Below are 15,578 nucleotides of genomic sequence, written 5' to 3' on the forward strand. Positions count from 1 at the left end.
AACCATGAAATGCCCAACTCTTCCTCACTTCCTGTGTGCTGAAGTCAGGAAAAGTGCAGGATCCTGCACCTGGGGAAGAAGAATGTTAGGCATCAATACAGGTTAGGCATGGACCTGCTGGAGACAAGCTCTGAGGAAAAGGATCTGGGGGTCCTGGTGGACAACAAAATGACAATGAGCAAGCAGTGTGCTCTTGTGGCCAGGAGGGCCAACAGAATCCTGGGCTGCACAGGGAGAAGTGTGGCCAGTAGGTCAAGGGAGGTCATTCTGCCCCTCTACTCTGCACTGGTGAGGCCACAACTGGAATACTGCATCCAGTTCTGGGCTCCCCAGTTCAAGAGGGACAGGGAACTACTGGAAAGAGTCCAGCGAAGGGCTACAAAGATGATTCAAGGATTGGAGCATCTCCCTTATGAGGAGAGGCTGAAAGAGCTAGGACTCTTTAGTCTGGAGAAGAGAAGGCTGAGGGGAGACCTTATCAACGCCTACAAGTATCTTAAGGGCGGGCTGAGGGAAGAGGGAACCAGACTCTTTTCAGTAGTTGCCAGTGAGAGGACAAGGGGCAACGGGCACAAGTTGGAACATAAAGGGTTCCACTTGAATATGAGGAAGAACTTCTTCACGGTGAGGGTGACGGAACCCTGGAACAGGCTGCCCAGGGAGGTTGTGGAGTCCCCTTCTTTGGAGATTTTCAAGACCTGCCTGGATGCAGTCCTGAGTAACATGCTCTGACAAGCTCTGGGTGGTCCTGCTTTGGCAGGGGAGTTGGACTAGATGATCTCTATGGTCCCTTCCAACTCTAAAAAATTCAGTGAAATTCAATGAAATTCAGTGAAATTTGGAAAAAGTAAGTGAATGAGTTAAAGAAGAGTGCCTCACATCTAAATGAACAATACCTACCAAAAAAAAAATGTAACTGCCTTTTCCTTTAGGCTAAGTGATTTAAATAACACTCCAGAAAAAGACCTACAGAATAGACCACCTAACCAACTCCCATTCTTCAGGAAAGACAGAGGCAGCATGGTGATTAAAAACCAGCAAAGAGGGCTTAAAGTCCACATTGTCCGTTCTCAGAGATCATCAGTTTGCACACCTGTAATAATGTAAATTGTATTTTTAAGGTTGGATTCCTTACAATGAGATCAGGTTTATCCTGTTCCTGCTACTTCTCCCACACATATAATTAACAACATATGTGCCTGGCCATCCTCCACGATGACTTTTAAGACATTTGGCCAGTTTAGATCAACTTTGTTGCCGGCAGAATTTCATAAAAGTAAGACTACCAGAGAGGCAACAAACTTTTCATAGTACACCAGCTGAAGGACAAAGCGTGAGTGAGGCTATAGACGCTGCAGTTAATCTGTAAGATTTAAAAGTTTTATGAGAAGATGGTGTCTTGCTAGAATGTTTAAGTGACCACTAAAAATCACTGTCTGCATTATTTGGATAGACTTTTCTATGCACAATTACTGTCAATTGAAAGATGAAAGTACCTTTTTTCATTATCCCTTTATATACAATCAATTAAGCACAGTTTATTATCCTAAAATAATCCTATAAATTAATTAAAATACTATACATATAAAATTCCACAAATTAAGAAATTATAAAAATACATCTTACAGGGCTTTAATCATTTCTTCTTGCATCTTCTGTAGTGAATCAAGTAATAGAGGAAGCGTAGTATCATAATACTGGTGCTGGTGTAACTGTGCTCCTTTCAGTGCCAACACATACTGATTATGCAACATATGAAGCTTCATGGTAGCCTTATCACACCGATCTTTGGCTTTCTCAGTCTCCTTTCCTAAGAAAAAAACAAAAAAATGAAAAATGCATGTGGTGATTTGAAAGTATACAAACTTGTAGATGAAATAAATCTAGTAGATTTATGATAAATTTCCACCTTTTTCAACAAGAATCTTTTCAAGGTACTTAGTAGCAAAAATCTGCTGTATTTTCTTTGAGAAGAAATGTGACAATTCTTGATCTAAAGTATATGAAAACCACAGTCTAGACAGGTATAAAAATAATATAGCTATGAAGAATAAAGACCAAAACTCTTACACAGCTAATTTTTTAACGAAGAAAGTAAGAGATGTCCTACTAGGTCAAATCCATGATTCATTAAATATCTGTCATTTATTGTGAGCAAAAATTGTATTGCTACTTATCATCCCAATAAATCACTGGTGCAGCCTACATAAAATTAGCTGAATTCTCACACTGTTACTCCTGTCCGAAACAGGAAGCTTCTCTACTACAACTCAACATTTCCTTGTCACTGTCAGTATCGTGATCAGGAGGTTGGCTCCACAATTTCAGCTTTACACTAGTAGAGGCTACAAGTCCTCAAGTTAATGCTGATAACAGCAGTTCAGTGCTGACCCTGAGAGGTCATCTATCCTATTCTTTGCTACAGTAATTGCACAAATATGTGGCATATGCTACGATTTTCCTAAGATCTTCAATGACAGATAGGTAACTTTGCAAACTCCTAGTACCACTCAGGTCTAGTGCTATGCTAGCTGAAAGCAAACCCCCACCTCCCTCCCCTTTCATCCTCCATGTAAATCTTTGTTGCTTTAATTTAAAACCTCACTTACTTCATATGTGCCATGCATATAAAAAATAGATTCTACCATCCTCTGCAATTCATCTCTTACATAATAAATACTCTTCTCTTCTGCCCAATCTTCTAAAATTTTTACTAATGGACCTACAGGTCTTCTATTGTAAGTCCTGTTGTCTTTTTGCAGTTGACTAGTTCACAGTTTTATACAAGTGCAACTTCAGTCAAGGCTCAAAGCCAAAGTATAACCACGCACTCCACATACTTCTAGCTTATTTAAAAAGAAAAAATAGAAAGGGAAAAAAATAAGTGGCTTTTTTGAATACCATACAAACGTGGTATCACTGATTACTTGATTTGTTTTGTTTTGGCATCCTGTCAAGTAATGCTATCTTTCTGAGATTCATTTCTCAGTTTATCAAATCATTTTTACCTCTACAGCTGCCCTTCAGTGCACTTTCAATCCCTTCAAGGCATAATGATGCCTGGGAATTTTAATAAACAAAATCTGAAACAAAGTAATGAAACAGTGAAAGACCACCCAAATCTACTGTCACCGTATATCCTGCAATGTCCCATAAGACACATTATTCTGACAGGACCTCATTAACAATCTTTCTCCAAGCAGCTTTATGCAAAGTTTTGCACTTCTACTACAATTCTTTCAACTTGATCATGCATTGCCCTTGTCATAATAGGATATGAGATTAGTTTGACATGATTCCTTACTGAGACACATAAGCTTGTACTCATATCCTTGTTATCTTCTTGATATTTATGAATCATCTCACTACTTTTTCAGGAATAGGGGCGTTTTAAATGAATCCCATATCTGTAATTATCAAGTGGAGATTCACTATCACCTGCACAGATAAGCATACACTAACTAAACCAATCTCATTCAGACTGCTACATTTCTTATAATCTTAAAATAATTTAACTAATAAAATGGATTGGATTTATTATTTCCACCACCTATTGCAAAGTAGTTGAGAAAAAAGGAAAAGGAAGCACTCATAGCTAAATGGCAGAACAGAAGCAGATCTTGAAAAGCTGAACTTGTGTCATAGGAGGAACACACAGATCAATCTCCTTCCTCTGAGGTATTAGAAGAAGAGGTTAGAGAATAAATGAAATAAGAAGAAATTATGAGAATTGGATGGTGTTTAGCTTTGTAACTTTAAAGGAACTTGAAATAATTTTAGCTGAAATGTCATTAGCAGGTGGAAGCAGGCACTCAGTGGAGTGCCCCAGGAATATCAGTTGGGTCCTGATACATGAGGTCATAAAGATAATGATGAAGACACTGTCTGAAGGGAGCAAACACGGGAACCAAATGCAAAGAACTGGAAAAAAACCTTAAGATGTACTGATTAAATTAGAAAATGGCAAATTATAGTATGAATAGAGATGCATATGGGGAAAAAACTTTTCAAGCTTAGTAATCTGTAGGAATGAGATCTTGGGGTTAGTACAGAAAGATCAATGGAAATGTTAACCCTGTGTTCAGTAGATGTCGAAGAAGATGTTATTTAGCAAAGGACTAGACAGTCTTCTTATGCCACTGATTAAATCCACATAAACCAGTATGCGGTTCTTCTACCTCAAGGACATGTTTGAAACGAACAAGGTTTAGAGAAGGGCATCAAGCATTGAAAGATACGAAACACAAGGAATCCGGAAGGAATGATGAAAATGAGGATTCCTGAAGCACAAGGACACTGAGAAGCAACATGTGAGAAAGGACACACACAGAGTTAACAGACCTTCCCAACCTCTTCCAATGTAACAACTGTAAGGCATTATATGGAAATTGCATGTACTTTGTTAAAAAAAAAAGGCATTCTCCTTCAATTAGCGTGTAGCTAGCCTATGCAATCTTTTGGTCAAAGTTACTATAAGCATGAAAAGCTTATCAGGTTTAATAGTCAGTGGATGTGTAGACAAAAAAAAACCCCTGAAGAGCTACTAAGAAGTAAGAAAGACAGCACTTCGGACTCAGGAACTCCTTTGGTAACAAATTACCATGAAGGTGAGACAGCTGTCTATCTGTCTGTCCCGTGACAGGGCTCTCCAGACATTCACTACCTTACTACTGTCAGCTACATTTTAAACACAGAGTCATAAAAATCACTTCAAAAGGATATTACGTCTGTCATTTAATTGTAAACAATGTAACTACTGACCTAGTTTTATACATGGGAGGAACAGATTTCTTACACTATAGTTTAGCTAAATGAGCAAAGTAACCGTGCACAACAAAGACTAAACATCTCCAAAGCTGTCACCAGAGAAGTATTTTTCATTTAGTTATGAATTAAACAATCCACTCTAGAAATCTCTGTAAAACTGTTTTGGAGTGGTAATAATCTCAACTCTATCTAAAACTTTTTGCCAGAGGTAACAGGTTTTAGTTTTGGCAAACAATCACAGCTCGTGTTTCGTGGGAAGAGTGTAATTTTTTTTACTTCCCCAAAACAAAAACATTGCATTACTTACTTCTAAATTTAAAATAGATCTCAAATGGAGGAAAAAAAAAAAAACAAAACCAAAACAAAACTAACTAAAACAAAACAAAACAACACATCACACCCAGAATAACATCCCAGAAGTTAGATGCCACTGAACATCAGCATGTCTGACACCAGCTTAACAATATAATGGGATGGTATATAATCCCATTCTTGCACCTGCCTTGAGGACTAAATTCCTTCTCTACACATAACTTTCCTTACAAGAACACCTCAACTACTTTCAGAATAAATCAAACTATCATACAGACTCGGTTTCCATATACAGTCTGCTACATTGTTGACCTGGTTGCTCGCAGACCAAGACATACACACTATACGGTCTTTCTGGAAAATGAGAGGCATATGAACATGGGGAAATAACAGAAGGTGACTGAAGAGGGTTTGGAGGAGAAGAGGTCAAGCGGTAGTTACCATATAGTGACTGGAAGAAAGATGAGAAAAGCTGTAAGTCAGAGCTGGAAGCACTAAGTTATGCTTGTCCTGGCCCATTCCCTTGGGAGATACACTGGCCAGGGAAACAGGAAGAGGGAGATGAGGCACTAGCTGAGGAAGAAATGCTGGATTATTTCTTCAGTTTATTGTCTTTTTGGCTGCTCCTATTCAAGCACATCCCAGATTTTATAATCTAAAATTAGCTGCATATGTCACAGTTTAAGATCTTAAAGCCTACAAATTGTCCACACCTGTCTTTAAGATATATCCCCCACCAGCCTTCAGCTTACCAAAAATCATCATATACCAAATTATACTGTGTAACATCATACAGGCTTCTGACTTATGAACCACAACCAACAGCCTTCAACAGTTAAACTAAACTGAAAATTTACACTAAAAATGATCACAACCACGTAACTAGAGACTTATCAATACTCTCTCTTTCAGAAACCTCATTAATGACTAAACTATCCCATTTTTCCATCTGCCTTAAGGACTAAAATCCTTGGCTACACATTATGCCTCAGCAAAGTACCTCAACTAATTGCAAAATAAATCAAATTATCATATACATTCAACTTTTAAATACAGTCTTTGGACCTATAATTAATACAAGAAACACAGCTATAGAGTTACTTCCATATTGTAATTTATTTTTTAAAGCAGCAAAATGCAGTGAGGCAGAGTACAGAGTTGTTCTACATGTCAATTAGCACACAGGAAAACATCCAGTTTTCTTTATCCGTATAATGAATCTCATAAATAGATCTAATTATAATTCTACTGCCATCAGTTGTTGACAAAGCTGTTTAATGTTTATAGAAACTGACTGTGTATACAATATGTCATGCCACAAACAGTATTATGAATTCTGCAAAATTCAATTATGAAAGTTTGACATTTGCAAAGAAAAGGCTGGCATTCTTTTTAAAACATTCTAGAGAGTCAAATATTTCGATTTCTAATAAAAATTCCATTAAGATTTTACTACATACAGTACAACAGAGCCATCTGGAAAAAATGTTTTAGGGTATTTTCTATTTAAAAGGCAGATTTGCTATTCAAAAGATCTTACAACTCTAAGTATTAGTTTCTTGTAGCCTAATATTCACCTAGAATGAAAGAACAGAAACTGGATAGGGAAACCAACTGAGACCTACTGGGAAAAATTTCAGCTCACAATGCTCACTTCATCTTTTTTTTTTAAAATAAGCATCAATGTACAATGCAAATGTCTCAAAGAAACTGACTTTCAGAAAACAAATATTGCAGATAGAGAAAAATTTCCCCCTTACAACTTTGTCCAATTGGACCAAATTGTAAGTCAAGGCTCCTATTCCCTCACTTGTTCACTACATTTAGTTATCATTGATTTCAATAAAATTTAACACTTGTCAGGTCTTCAACTTTGCATTATAGATTTCAATGTTTTATTCAAACAGCAAAATTCTGACTCTGTGGAGTACAATATAAAGCTCCCGCTAATTCACATAGGACAAGGATTCACCTCCTGAAGGTTACCTGTAGTGGGGCATTTAAGACTCCAGTCAAAACTTGGTACAAGCTTAGCTGTTCAGAGTTCAAATCCAGCTTCATGATAACATAGGTTAAACTACTGACTGAGGCTTACATCTACTGTAGCTGTTTTTGCAATAAAAAATTCCAATGAAGCTGCTTTAGTTACAGCCCTTGAGCTAAATCTTATGGACAAGACAAAATTATTTTCTTAAAGACCTATTCTTTTGAAAGAGAAACAGTGAATGTGAAATACAAAGCTTTCCTCTCAAAATCAAAAGCTGAAACAGACACACTCTGGATTGGTCAACTACAGAAAGATGTCACAAAGTATTCCAAAACTGAATTCAGTAAGAAATTATTTCTTCATGTCTACATTGTAGATGAGCTGCTAGCAAAAAAAGCTCAACACTGCTTCAATGGATATATGCTAACACAAACCCTGAACTTCTGTTTCATTGTAAATGTAACAAATCATCCTTTCAGCTTGGACAAAAACCTATACCAATGACAACCTACTCTACAGAAAGACTGTATTTTTCCTCTCAGCATTGCTTTGCAATGAAAAGACATCCTTGAAGTACCAGTTATTAAGCTATTTGTTCTTAAGTTGGCTTTGTTTTTATTTTACTCGTTTAACGGGTACCTTTGAGGACAAGAAAGGAGCAAAAAAATAACTTAAAGAATAAAAACTTCAGAAGACACAGAAAACTAAAAACTCATGAACATCTAAGCATGTATTCATACCTGAGATGCTCTCTCAAATTTTTGCATCTCTAAGTGTTTGCTCTTAAAAGACAATAAATATAATAATCGCTTTCTAAGGAAGCATAATTGAAGTACTGAATAATTTGTGAAAATAACATAAAGCTCTCAGTTAGGCACATTTTGGGATGTCTACAATCAGAATTTCTTAACCAGTTTTCATAAATCTCAGACAACGTCTGTCTGGAGCCCAATGTTACGGCATTTCAACAAGGACTGTCACTTGCCTCTCACTCTTGTGAACTTCGGTGACACTGATATGTCTGACTTTCAGCCATTCAGAAGTGATGACAAAGTGTTCATAAAAGAGGCAATGGAGATCATTGTAAAGGCTTAGCTAACAACAGATTAATTAACTCTCTGGATTTATATCTTTTAGCATTGAAACAATTGAACATTGACCTTTGGCTTCAGTACACAGTAAATGCCGTCCCATGAAGAAACACACATGAAGGTAACATCCATCTGACAAGGGGAAATATAATTTTATTAGACAAGTCCAGTTTTTGAGAAATAATTTAATTTAGTTTCAAAAGCAAGTAGAGACACACCTGATATGACAATAGAGGGTTATATAGGCCCCCGATAGAAACCCAGTGAAAAACCTTAAATTACAGGACAAACAAAATGAACATTAGAAGGAAAACCTGAAGGTCTATACTCACGTAACAGTGGGGAAGAAAATCTTTATATATAAATAAAACTATGACTAACAATCTCAGAGAAACTTGGAGGACAAGAACATATACCAAGAATGGACACAGTACTCGAGGTGGGGCCTCACAAGTGCCGAGTACAGGGGGGATGATTGACTCCTGAGTCCTACTCACCACCCTGTTTATGATCCAGGCCAGGATGCTGTTGGCCTTTTTGGCCACCTGGGCACACTGCTGGCTCATGTTCAGCCGACTGTTGACCAACACCCCCAGGTCCTTTTCTGCCAGGCAGCTCTCGAGCTGCTCTGCCCCCAGCCTGTAGTCCTGCATGGGGTTGTTGCGACCCAAGTGCAGGACCTGGCACTTGGCCTTGTTGAATCTCATCCCACTGGCCTTGGCCCATCCAGCCAGCCTGTCCAGAACCCTGTGTAAAGTCTTTCTGCCCTCCAGCACGTCGACACTCCCACCTCACTTGATATCACCTGCAAACTTAAGAGGGTGCACTCAATCCCCTCGTCCAGATGATTGATGAAGATGTTAAAGAGAACTGTCCCCAATACCAAGCCCTGGGGGACACCACTCGTGACCAGCCGCCAGCTGGATCTAACTCCATTCACCACCACTCTCTGGGCCCGGCCCTCCAGCCAGTTTTTAACCCAGCAAAGAGTACTCCCATCCAAGCCATGGGCAGCCAGTTTCTCCAGGAGGACACCATGGCAGACTGTATCAAAGGCTTTACTAAAGTCCAGGTAAACAACATCCACAGCCTTTCCCTCATCCACCAAGTAGGTCACTTCGTCATAGAAGGAGATCAGGTTTGTCAAGCAGGACCTGCCCCTCATGAACCCGTGCTGGCTGGGCCTGATCGCCTGGGCGTCCTTCATGCACCACGTACTTGCACTCAGGATGCTCTGTTCCATGACCGTCCCAGGCACCGAATTGAGACCGAGAGGTCTGGAGTTCCCCAGATCATCCTGCCGGCCCTTCTTGTGGGTGGCCGTCACATTTGCTAGAGGCCAGTCAGCTGGGACCTCCCCAGTTTGCCAGGACTGCTGGATTAATGATGGAAAGCAGCTGCATGAGCTCTTCTGCTAGCACTACCCCAACATTTGATTTCAGAAAACTTCAAAGTGGAAAAAAAGAAGGGAGTATCCGGGCTTTTGCTTTTTTTTTTTTTTTTTTTTTTCAGATTAAGAGGAACAAGTAACTGGTAAAAAGAAAGGGGTTTTTGGGCTTTTTTTTTTTTTTTTTTTTTTTTTTTTTAATAAAGCAACAATCCTCCTCTAAGGAAATATGCAATTCTTTACTGTATGGTAAAGTTTCAGGCAGAAAAAACATTTCTTCCTTGATTTACTCTAGAATCTTTTATTTCTGTAAATATCAGCACTAAAGTATAGAGCTGTCAATGTATATAGTGATCTACTAGACATTTCTCAATGTTTATGATAGCAATTTTCAAATAATTTCCCAGAACTGCATTTATCTTCTCCATCTACATATTTTTCAGAATTTTCAATAACAGAGGTAATTTTTGAATGTTTTGTTGTCTCCATATTTGTTTATCAATAACAAACCACCCATATAGTCACTTCTTTTTTTATTTCAACTCTGGAGACACACATTTTCACAGAGCATTATTTCATTCTGCAGAAAATATTCTGTATTTCATATAATGTTAGGCACATCTAAATATATAGGTGATTATGAAAATGTTTTCCTCATATGATAGTTCTTATAGATCCCAAGAAAACCACCAGTGACATGACTACTGATCTACAAAGTATTTTTTATGCAAACTGTTGAAAATAAACTCGGATGCCTGTGGCTGTTAGTTATGCCTCAGCAAGCAAACTTGGAAATTTAGTGGGTTTCACAAGACAAAAAATCACAAAGATAGGCAGAAAGAAGACAGGATTTTGGCTTTTAATCTTTAAGGTCTTTTTTTCCTTTTATGTCCCACAAGAGGCTTATGTGAATATGTTCCTTCAACAAATAAAATCACCCACTCCCTCCTCCACTCAACTTATTTCTGAGAAGAGGATAAAAAGTTTTTCCCACACCTTATTTAACAAGGTAATGACTCCAAATAACAAATAGTTTTCTAATGGGAAAAAAATATTTGTATATACTTAGAGATTTCAAATTTACAGAATACCTAAACTTCTGAGTTAAGAATTTATCTACTTAATGTTAAGATAAATAACATAGTACAAAAATAATTTAAAAAGTGCAATCTTTTGAACTGCTGCCTGATTTTTGAGCTAAAAAGCACCACTAGTAAATTCTCTCAGACGTGTGAGAATTGAGGAGAGCACATTCTGGGGCTGCATATCCATGTTGACTGGAAAAAATATGCCCAAAACTGGTGGTCCCACTCCACTAGAAGTCATCTGTGTCTCTTGGCTCTGTACTCCCCAGAGCTTCCTAGAAGCTTTATTTTACACAGAAGAAAACAACCCTAGCCCTTGCAAGCACTGATAGTGTCTGTAAGTTGAAACACTTACAATAGGGTATTAATTGAAATTCATCCAGCCTGCCAATGTCTGTGGATAAGACAGACCAGTTCGGCCAGTGTTACTTGTTTTACCTTAACAATATGATAGTTTCAGTAAAAAATCAGTTCAAAAAACACCCTACTAGGAGTTTCCCTGATCTCAGAAACAACTAAAAGCAACACACGCCACAAGGAAACGTAGTGGTATAATCACAATTTTACAGGCATCACAGAATAAATGCACCAGCCACCTAATAAAAGCATTTTCTGGCCACTCAGCTATTACAAAGAACAGTAGGACAATAGTTTGATTTAATGAAAGTTTTTTCAGCAGCTTCCTTATTTATCATAGATGTAGCTTATGCTGTCATGCAACTTCAGTATGCACCACAGAAGTCACATCAATTCTGAAATATTAAATCACAAGAGTTGCAGGGATGGGAAAACATTCTTCCAGGAGATGCAATGTTGTATAATGTGATATGTGTACTGTTAACATTTCTAGTCTCCTCTAAATCACAATGTTGTCAGGGAACATAAGCCAACCTAGGGAAATCTGGCACAGTATTTTTTACACTGCCATAACAGCATAAAATGAAATTAAACACTTAGAATCAATGTATTTTTTCCTTTACTTCAGATCCATTCTGACACATAAGAATGTTGCTGCATAGTTTCTACATTCAATCAGTAATTAACTAGTAACAAAAATACAGTAAGTACCTGCAACAGATGTATTTACATGAAAATAATAAATTTTGCTAAAGATATTGTATTAAAGTCCATTATGAACCTCCCAAAGCTACACTGGCCCTATCCCAACTTGCAATATTAACTCATATAAGAGCCACATTTAAACCACCAAAATCTAACACCAAAATTAGCTACAAAAATAGATGCTATATTGTTAAGAATTAATGTTTTTCAATTAAAAAAAAAAATTAAGGAAAAGAGTAAATTCATGTTTATTTCATGTAGTCACCACTTCCTTATTTAAGATTTTTTTATATAGCAATAACTAGTGTTTAATCAAAAAATTAAGGAATAAAAGATTAGAAACCTTCCCAGACACACTGAACTACACTTACTAAAGATGCACAATTATGCAGAAACAAAAATAAGTGTGGCAATAGCAAATTTAAGTGGAAGCAGTTACTGATCCAACCAAATGAAATTCAAACTGTAATGAGATATCACACTTCATACCTACAGCTGTTCTACAGTTTCCATCTTGTGTTCTCTAGCCATTATTTATGAAACCCTTTTAGAAGCTTTGTGACTTCTTTAGCCAAACAATGTCTTCATCATTCAGGATAAATTTGCTTTGATATCTTTTCCTGCAACAGCAACATCAACATGCCACACTCTATTTACTGTGTAACTTATCATCACTGATGTCATCACAGCATTGTAAGCTCAGAGTTGTACACAATCTATGAGTGTTATTTTGGACTGTTGTTGCAAGAAGTGTACACCATTTTTCCAGTATCACATATCTAAAAGATTTCAGAGGGCTGTCCATTGAATTAAGGAAAAACAACCTGCCAAGTTTTTATCTTATATTTTGCTCCAATTAACCCAGCATGCCCTACAACCCCAACACGTTCTAATGCCCCAATTTTGCAAAGGCAAAGGAACATGCTGCATGTACCCAGTACATACCCCTTTTTTAAACAAAGCTTTCTAATTCAGAAAAGACTATTGGAATCAATCTGTCCAAAGTCCCATTTGCTGAAGTATGCCTCATTAGAGAGGCACTGGACTAGTTCAGCTTGCTCACTTTGTCCCTTCTCAGAGCTTGCTTTTTCTCACCATACATTAAAAAAAAACTACTAAGACTTAAGGACTGAAAAAACCGAAAAAAATTTATCAACCAAGTAACACCAACCAGACTGCCTGACACCTGGGGGTCTCCATGCCCAAGAACAACCAACCAGGCTGCATTTTTGATGGAATCACTGGTCCAGAAAGGAGCAGCAACACATGACTAAACGGGACAAGGGCTAAAACAAACAAACAAGATAAATTAGTCCTTTCTGACTGAGACAGCATGCAGACACTGGTGGCCCCAACAGGACAGTGTAATCCAGCCTAAGGACCAAGTGGCAGCCAAGGCTTAGTGGTTCACCCTCTGCAACATAACTTCCCACTGCTTCCCTGACACCCAAGCTGACGGTTCTGCAGAACAGCTCCTGAGCCAGCCTCTCAGATACTTTCATCTTCCTCCAGATCTGGAGAGCATAAAGCCTTCTATAATGAAGCTCCTGCATCCTTCAGAAAGCAGTTCCCTTCTTCTCTCTAGGTAACTACCCAAAACATTCCCACCAGCTGCCTTCCCATTGCCCTAACATAAACAAAACCTGCAACTAACCAGTATCATTATTCAGTGCTTGACTTTTATTCTTATTACTCTTTCCACAGGTGCTTTTAGTGTTTTCAGCAAAAAGTGAAAACAGCTGTAACCCTGCATTAGGGCATCATCACATTGATTCAAAGCAACTGTCCTGCTAGCTGGTTCCAGTATGACACAAGAACGTGGCCTGGGGTGCAACAGGGGAGAAGCAATTCTGAAATTTTGGGGAGAATAACCTGCAACATTTTTATGGAGGTCAGCATTTGTTTAAACAGATTTATACTAAAATGTTAAAGAAAGTGAAACTAAGTATGAATTGTAATATGACAAATACCAAGTGGAAGCCTGAAAGAGAAGGTCAAGGATAACCACAAGAGAAATAAGTGTCTTAAAACCAGCTTATGTTTGCTGTCTATCTAAAGAAATATTAATTCAGTTAATCAGAACCACATCAAAACATCACAGCTGCTGACAGAAAAAAACACTCTTTGAATTCAGTGGGAAAGTTTGGTGCTTCAGGAAAGAAGAATGATCAGATCCAAAACAGGAAGACGGGATAAAAAGAACATAGTAATCACATCACCCTGTTATATTTTCTGTGCTACATACTATATGTTTCCATGTTAAATAGTTATTTGGGGATAAACCAAGTAACGAAATCAAAGTTTTATATACAAAACAGCTAGGGAACTCAACAAAATTAACTGAGTATATATTTACATTTTTAAGTGACTATGAACAGCAGTAAAAGGAAAAAAAAAAGCTGAAGCGAAACAGTGCTAAGCACTCTCTTATCCCATGCTGTTTTGTTATATTCACATACCGACTACCACTCTAACTTTTACACAAATTTGGCAAGAAATGATCTTTCTCTCAGCACTGACAGCTACTATATCACACTATAAATTACAGTACAAGAGAACAAAGCACAATAACTGTCATTTTAGGCAGTCATACAAAAATTTAAAGATGGATCTTGGAATTATATTTATATACTGCCATCCAACTAATTTTCTCTAAAGAAAGAAAAAAAATCTGAGAAAGGCATATAACAATTATTAACCAAGATACTTCAATACATCATAGAACAAAGGCTCTTCTTTATCTAATCATTAGCACAATTCAACAGGAATTAACATCCATGTAGTCTGAACATCATTCCCCAAAAATCTTTAAAACATCTCAGCATGCAAATGAATTATTTTCCTCTTTTGCTTAAGGTTGACAAAGGTCAGATCCGTTATATTAACTGTCAAGATCTGATGCTGATGCCATTGCAGCAACCATAATAGGTCACAGGACCCAAGCAGGCTGCACCTACAATGTAAATGAGAAGGAGTTGCAACCCCCTTACCACTATTAACATTTCATTTGAGCAATTTTATATTTCAAATACATCCACCGAAGAAATAATATAAGAATGTAACAGGATGACCATTTATATCAAAAGAAGGGCTGCCTTTTATTTTATTATTTTTAAAAGCGTACCATGAAGTACACGTGATGGCCATTAGCCTATCTTACTTAAGACACTAAATGAGCTTCTATATTGTAACTGAATTGCTCAAAATAAAAATATTGCCCTGCTTCAACACAAGAGTATTAGCATGTTTAAAAAAGGCACTAATAACCCAAGTCAGTCATACCTTTAGCCACAGCTTCTTTATACTTTTCTTTGGCAGAATTTACTTCTTTTATTAGTTGTCTATAGCTAGATTTTAGTTTCTCTAGTTCTGTCTTTGTGACCTTTAAGAAAACAGAAATATAAATATTATTAAAAAACTTATCTTCAACATATTAAAAAATTCATAGCATTAGAAAAAGAGAATTAACAGGACATTTTTTTTTCCAAAATAAGGATGTTACCACTTTCCATTGACTTGAGATAATCTTAATAGGGTATTATATGGTGTAACATAATCAAAATCAATAAATGCAAGGAACGAAATAAGGAGCCTGACACAGAGATCCTCATCCACATCAGTGTAATGAAAAATACATTTAGGAAATCCAGCTAATCACAAACACTATTCTATTTCAATGACAAAGGTAAAAAAGCACCAAAAAGATGCTTAATAAATTGTATTAGATGAAAAAGTTCTATGCACATGAAGGAAATCCTTTAGCATCTAAAAAAAAAAGTAAGGTAGAGGAATTTTTAAATATTGCAGTTCATACAAATGGCTTAGAAACAGCAACTGTGCAAGAATCAATCTATCTGTTGTAAAACTTAAATCTCTAAGACAGAAAA

At 37.2% G+C, this 15,578-nt stretch overlaps 1 protein-coding gene across 1 annotated transcript in view; it reads right to left on the reverse strand.

Annotated features, from left to right (window-relative positions):
• The window catches only part of FER (fer (fps/fes related) tyrosine kinase), a 178,899-nt gene that overhangs the window by 137,028 nt on the left and 26,293 nt on the right, over positions 1-15,578 (reverse strand). The window contains exons 5-6 of the mRNA XM_014951487.1: positions 14,974-15,073; positions 1,627-1,810 (exon numbers count right to left, since the gene is read on the reverse strand). Of these exons, the coding sequence (XP_014806973.1) occupies positions 1,627-1,810; positions 14,974-15,073 (284 nt within the window). The remainder of the gene's footprint in view (positions 1-1,626; positions 1,811-14,973; positions 15,074-15,578) is intronic.

The sequence above is a fragment of the Calidris pugnax genome, unplaced genomic scaffold (genome assembly GCF_001431845.1).
Source record: "Calidris pugnax isolate Ruff unplaced genomic scaffold, ASM143184v1 scaffold148, whole genome shotgun sequence".
NCBI lineage: Eukaryota > Metazoa > Chordata > Aves > Charadriiformes > Scolopacidae > Calidris > Calidris pugnax.